Below are 7,427 nucleotides of genomic sequence, written 5' to 3' on the forward strand. Positions count from 1 at the left end.
GCGACCCGCGTTGTTCGCCGTGTCGGTGTCAGTAAACTCTGAGCTGTGTTTATGGAAACATTACAGTGCTGCGCAGATCGGTCTGCAGTGAACCTTTCCGGGTTGCTTTGCGTCAAAACGTTCAAGACTATCTGCTGCGCAACGGCCATGCATCAGAGTGGAGCTGCCTGGCTGTAAAACTCTGTTGTCTTCTTGTAGTGCAATGCAATTATCGCCCCTCATTACACCACAGCTAAAGCTGTGGAAGATTTCTGATGTTTTCTAGTTTTATTTGGTTGACATAGTCAGTAAATTAAGCCTCTTATGTCGTATGTTTATATTATTCTCTTTCCTGACATTTCGTTTTCTCTGCCGTTAAAATGTGTGGTAAACATTTTTTAAATGTACGCGATGTAGACGCCCAGTATAGTTTCAAAAGACCAGGGCGCCACAGCCCACCAAACTCATTGACACAATCGAGTCATATATTATTTAACAGATAATCACAAGATTAAAACTTTAAGCCAAAAACAGTCTCTTTAGCTTTTCCCTAATCACCAACTGTGGGTTTGGTCGAAATAAAAATCCTTTGGTAACGGAGTTAGATAGAAAATAAGTGCTGACACCCACTAAAGTGAGGCCTAAATGCCTCGAGGACAAAATGTTTGACCTGTAACTTGTTTTTGGTTGTGCGCAACTGACAGCCAGGTTGTTTATGTGTCAGGTGTGCTTGACAAGCATTAGAAAGTGATCCCTACAGAGATAAACCTTAGTCTCTCAAAACCACAAACAGCCGTAATATCACTATTCACTCTCCACCAGACTCCAGAGACAAACCACTCATTTTACCTTCAAGATCATCGTAACTCGTAAAAAGATACACTTTTGGGCCTCGATATATTCATGTGTCTCCATAATCTTAATCTAGTACTCTTATATTAATATAGTAATTATACATATTACATTATACCTGTTGTTCATGTCTTGCATATTCTGTTTCACTTTACTCATTTTGTTATGAGGCTTCTTCGTGCTTCTGTTGATATCAGCTGAAACTTCATCTGTTGGATCTGAGCCCTTACTTAAATTCTTACGATTCTTTAAATCTTTTTTTAGTCAGCTCGTGGACTACCCGGGGTTTCAAGGCCAATTAAATCCGCGCTCCTTCTGGGGCTTCGCGTCCGTTATTTGGGTTCCCACCACTGCTGGGAGTCCAGTCCGCGCGAGTTAACTTAGGTGTCGGTCTCGACTGGTCTGCTTTGGCACATCAGGTCCTGATCCAGTAAATGAAACTTCAGTGACTTTGCAAGCCGGATGATGGAGTGCTTTTCTGACACAGCGGCCATCGGCTTGGTTATTTATTGTTGATTAATAGAACCAAGATCCAGATCCTGCTCATTAATCAGTGAGCTTGTATTTCTGAACTTTTGGACAGAGGCAGGCTAGCTGGTTTCCATTTTGTTTACAGTATTTATGCTAAGGCTAGGCTAACCACATCCTGACTCCAGCTCTATACGAGAGGAAAATAAATAGAAAAGGGATGTGGGCTGTTGCACGATTTTATTTTTCGAGTCTTCTTACTTTTAGGAACGGGGTCGACGAGAGCGAATTTTAATTGGTTGCCTCGTAAAAAATAATGATATTTTATATAATATATAATGTATTGATTATATGTATATATATTATTCATACATATTAGTCAGTATATATATATATATATACATAATTATTCTCCAGCAAAGAGAAAGATTCTTTTTAGAGGTTTTAGGACCCGTTCTCTGATTTTTATTTTGTTTTGAAAGTACGAGAGACGAGGTTTGACGAACCCAGCTTTTATTCCCCGTCCAACAGCACTTTTCTCATTGTGGGTTAGCGTGTGTTTGACTATTGTCACTGTTTTAGGAATTATGTGTCTCAGCTGCTTTAAGGCCTCACCAGTCTCCACTCATTTACTCTCACGTTTCCTTTGTTCAACTGTTTTTTTCTGAGACCTAAATACAGTGAGTTAAAGCGCTGAAGAGGAAGTAGTATTGTTAGGCTGAAGGAGTTTCCCTTTGAACAGGAAGTGGAACATGTGAAGTAATCAGCAGTTACACCTCATATTAAAGCCAGCAGGAGGGAGTCTTCTGTCTCTCAGGTGAGTTTTCTGGTCGACGTTCAGCTGTAATGACTCTCGTAGGTGCAGGAAATTTCCCTGCTGATGAGATTTACCACTGAGTCAAACAGCAACACGTCTCCTGGGACAAACCTGAGCCAAACACCTGAACCTGCAGGTGAAACCTGAAGCTGTGAGGACTCCTTCACCATCAGACACCTTCACACGTCATTTATTCATGAAGGGACGATTCCAGCCTGGAAAATCCTCAACGTGGTGGAGTGACGCTCTGGTCACACAGTCTGAACACTTTAAATCAGACTAACAGTTTAAATCAGACTAACACATCCATATATTCAAAAAATCTTGACAGTATTTTCTGTTTGATAATGATGATGATTTTCCACTTTTCTATCAACTGCTGTGTGTGTGTGTGTGTGTGTGTGTCAGGTTTTAACCTCAACATTTAATAGAGGCGCTGCCACACTGACAACATCACTGCAGGGCAACATACAACTCAAACACACAAACAAACACACACACACATACACACACACTCTGCAGTATTAATAAATTGACTCTTTTCTCAGTCTGTTTGAGACTTTAATTGGACGTAATGTTGATTGAAGAAGGTCTGTAGCAGCCATTGTAAAGGCCAGTGTTTGCTGAAGGTGTTTCTCTGTGTGTTCAGGACGACTGGTTGCAGTGTGTGTGTGTGTGTGTGTGTGTGTGTGTGTGTGTGTCTAGTGTACACTGTAGATTTTAAAGGTGACCTTAAAGAGCTGAACAAATACAAAGTGGGTCAAAAGCTGAGGGTGATGGAAATTCCTGTCAGGAAGTGGAGCTTGTGTTAGTGATCTGAATGATGAACAGTCTGGACCAACCGATCCTCCAGGAGACACTGCGCACCAGAGCTCTGCTTTTATCACAGCGTCGGTTCACCTAAATCACAGAATAACAACTCTTCCCTCGGCTTGTGTCGCTGCAGTCCGATAGTATATATCTGTTTAAGTTTTGTGATTTTCCGCCTGCACCGGCCTCTATTCCAACCCGTCAACACATACATGCATCAGCGTTCAGTGGTTAAACCGCCCGACCTTAAAACCCCTGATTTTAGAATGGAGTATGGTTTAACGGGTTGAACTGTACCGTTTACTGACAGTGTAAGACAGTTAGCCTAATTTAAACTCATAAGCAAGCTTTATTTTGAAAATCTATCTGGACCTTGCATATTGATTACTGCTAACTAACAGCAGGTTACACTGAGAATGACGGCTGAATTTGAACTTTTTGTGTGTGTAGTTTTAATTTTAGACTTTTATGTTAATTTCCATGGTTACTCAGCGTGAACCATATTTTACTGTGACACTGACTCTTGTTATACAAAGACAGGAGGACATTGACACAGTGAGGATACAGTAAAATAAAACAATACAAAAACAGTAGATTACAGATTTAACAGGAAGTGAAACAGTGAACACTGACTTTAGTAGGGATTTTCCTGTTGGCTTTGAAAGCTTTTGTCTCAGTTTAGTTTCTGGTGTCACAGTTATAAAGGAACCACACCCAGACTGCCACGGATCACTTTACACACACACACACATTTAAAGACACAGCAGTTCTCTGTTGATTCTTCAGTTCAATCTGAACTCTGACACACATTTCCCTTCATTATTATTATCCCATCATTAGTGTACAGGATTATACAGCCGGCCTCTGAAAGCTTCTCCGAAATGTCACTAATAGCTAAATGTTGTTTAGACCAAAGCAAAGTTATGTGTGTCGCCTCTCGCCCAGTTGTCAGCTGGGACAAATGGGTAGATGTAAAATGGAGAAAGAAATTCTCTATAAACTGAATTTTATTGTTCATACAGAGATGTAGATGATGATGATGATGATGATGATGATGATGATGATGATGATGATGAGGGTCCTCCTGTGTGTCTGCCTGCAGGTTATGACTTTGCGGAGGTCCTGCGTTGGTTCGGCGAGCGGGTGGACCGGATCATTCTGCTGTTCGACGCTCACAAACTCGACATCTCCGACGAGTTCTCCGAGGCCATCAGAGCCTTCAAAGGACAGGACGACAAGATCCGCGTCGTCCTCAACAAAGCCGACCAGGTAGGACGACGAAAGGTTCAGTCAACGGCTTTGTCACAGCTAGAAAAAGATAAAATGACTTCCTGTTCCTCACCTGTGCTCTCAGGTGGACACGCAGCAGCTGATGCGTGTGTACGGCGCCCTCATGTGGTCACTGGGCAAAGTGATCAACACTCCAGAGGTGGTGAGAGTTTATCTGGGATCCTTCTGGGCCAAACCCCTGCAGAACACAGAGAACAGGTCAGAGAACTGTTCACTCACTCATTCATTCACTCACTCATTCATTCATTCACTCACTAATTCATTCACTCACTTATTCATTCATTCATTCATATAGCACAGTATAACATTGTACATTTATTAATTCAAACCCCTGCAGAACACGAAGAACTGCTCATTCACTCATTCATTCATTCACTCATTCATATACTCACTGATTCACTTACTCATTTATTAATTTATTCATTCATTCACTCATTCATATACTCACTGATTCACTCACTCATTCATTCATTCACTCACTGATTCATATAATCACTGATTCATTCACTTGCTCATTTATTCAGTCATTCACTCATTCATATACTCACTGATTCACTTACTCACTCATTTATTTATTCACTCATTCATTCACTCACTTATTCATTCTTTCATATAGCACAGTATAACATTGTACTTTTATTAATTCAAACCCCTGCAGAACAGAAAGAACTGTTCATTCACTCATTCATTTATTCACTCATTCATTTATTCACTTATTAATTTACTCACTCATTCATTCATTTATTGATCATCTTACTCCTTTATTCATTCATTCACTCATTCATATACTCACTGATTCACTTCCTCACTCATTTATTAATTCATTCACTCACTCATTTATTCACTCACTCATTCATTTACTCATTCATTCACTCACTTATTCATTCACTCACTTATTCACTTATTCATTCGTTCATACATATAGTACGGTACAGCATTGTACATTTACTAATTCAAACCCCTGCAGAACACAAAGAACGGTTCATTCACTCATTCATTCCTCATCATGTCACTCCATTCACTCATTCATTCAGTCACTCATTCACTCACTCATATATTCACTCATTCATTCATATAGCGAGACATTTACTAATTCCCTGCAGAACTTAAAGAACAACACTGTTTTAATCATTCGTGTATGTATTAATTTAAAATAATACAACACTGTTTATTAATTAATCCATTCACTCACTCATTCATTAATTAAATAATAAAGCAGCCCACGATACAGCCCTGTTTAATTCATTCATTCATTTATTAATTCAGACCCCTGCAGAACTCCAAGAACAGGTCAGAGAACAATACTGTTCACTCAGTGTTTTAATCATTCATTCAGCCATTCACTCGTTCATTCATTCATGTATTCATTTAAAAGAACAGGATACACTGCTGTTTATTAATTATTCATTAGCCATTCATTCATTTTTCAGGTAAGAATACAGTGGTGTTCATTCATTCATTTATTTTGTTATTTAATTGAACAGGAAACATTCATTCATTCATTTACTCATTTGGTAGGACAAGTTAAGTTACCATTTATTCATCCATTCATTCACTCATTCATTTAGTCATTTATTTACTCACTCATTTTGCAGGCCAGGACACAATAACATTCATTCATTAATTTTTTTTAATCATTTAAATTACTTGTCCATTCACTTGTTCATTATTTTGTTCATCCATTCAGTGTTCTTCTTTTCATTTAGTCATACATTCACTCATTCCATAATCCATTCATCCATTCATTCATTCATTTGATTACTAATTTCTAAATTAATTCTTTCATGATTAAGTTTGTTCTAAAGCCAATCACTATCATTTTTGTATATCATTCACTCATTCACTTCCTCCTCAGGCGTCTGTTTGAGGCGGAGTCTCAGGACCTCTTCAGGGACATCCAGAGTCTCCCGAGAAACGCAGCCCTCCGTAAACTCAACGACCTCATCAAGAGAGCGAGGCTGGCCAAGGTGAGACAGGAAATGACATGTTGCGGTTGGAGTTAACCCGAGTTAACCCGGGTTAAACCTCCCGGTGTGAACAGTTTGGTTTGGTCCTGGCATTCTGGGAATATCCTGGAACGTTCGGTTGTGTATCCCAGGCAGAAAAAGTCAGGAAATTTGACCGCTCTCTGGAGAATTCAGACAATTTGTGTCAAACAGGATGTGTTTTAGCCTAGCTTAGCACTAAGACTAGAAGTCAAGGGAAACTGTTAGCATAGCTCCATCAGAAGAAGATAAATACACTGTGGGTTTTATTTTGAAGGAATGAAAAGCAGCTTCTTCTTTCTGATAATTATAAAGCAGAAGTGAAACTAAAATTAAAGCTTCAGTGGAAAACGAATCCTGACTCACACTCGGTTCCTCGCTGTGTTCAAACTGATCCTGGAGCTGTGTTTAGAGCTTCCTGTGAGGCTCCATGAATCAGTGTTTGTGTTCGGAGGTCAACGTTGTTTACAACTCTGTTTACAACTCTGTTTACATCACTTCCTCCACTTTTCTTAACCCCCGTAACAGGTCAGCTAACAGCAGAAATCTCTATCTTCAGTCATTTAATCTGTTAGAGAAACACTGATGTGGGATTATTGATTATTGGACACATTTCCAATAACATAAAAAACAAACAATCAAGTTTCTGTTTCTGCAAACTTATCGAACATTCCTGATTAAAAAAAAAAAACAAGGAACGTTAAATATGAAACTAAATGACTGATGTTATTTCTGGCACACACACACACACTCACTCACACACACACACACACACACACACACACACCATCACCACACCACTCACACACACACACTCGTCTCACACACACACACTCTCACACACACACTCTGCTCACACAGCACGACACACACACTTGCTGTTCTTATCAGCCACTTGAAGTGGTTCCCGATTCAACCCAGACAAAACAGGAATCTGGGCAGTACACCACAGCACGACACACAACACACACAGCACCACACAACACACACACACACACGTTAGATTACCCAGCATTCCCAGTGCTGCTGGATGACCCTGAGTGACCTCTGCCCTTCTTAACTCCTCACTTTAATCCTGGACAGTTTCTCAGAGTTGTTGTGGTTCCTCCTCATTTATTTCCTGTTGTATTGGACGGAGAATAAGATCCTTATACTGAAGCCTCAAAGGGCATTATCCCCTTTATACCACGGGCAAACACGTCTTTTATTTTATTTTCTATTTTTTT

At 39.8% G+C, this 7,427-nt stretch overlaps 1 protein-coding gene across 2 annotated transcripts in view; it reads left to right on the forward strand.

Moving 5' to 3' along the window:
* Positions 1 to 7,427, forward strand: part of ehd4 (EH-domain containing 4) — a gene marked incomplete at its 5' end in the record, with an annotated part of 16,012 nt that overhangs the window by 790 nt on the left and 7,795 nt on the right. Inside the window, 4 exon segments of one of the 2 annotated variants that reach the window (XM_035673579.1) lie at positions 4,029 to 4,195; positions 4,281 to 4,414; positions 5,483 to 5,506; positions 6,072 to 6,183. In XM_035673579.1, the coding sequence (XP_035529472.1) occupies positions 4,029 to 4,195; positions 4,281 to 4,414; positions 5,483 to 5,506; positions 6,072 to 6,183 (437 nt within the window). 2 annotated transcript variants of the gene reach the window in all.

This window comes from Morone saxatilis, unplaced genomic scaffold, assembly GCF_004916995.1.
Source record: "Morone saxatilis isolate NCDOM2014 unplaced genomic scaffold, NCSU_SB_2.0 Contig3, whole genome shotgun sequence".
Taxonomy (NCBI): Eukaryota; Metazoa; Chordata; class Actinopteri; family Moronidae; genus Morone; species Morone saxatilis.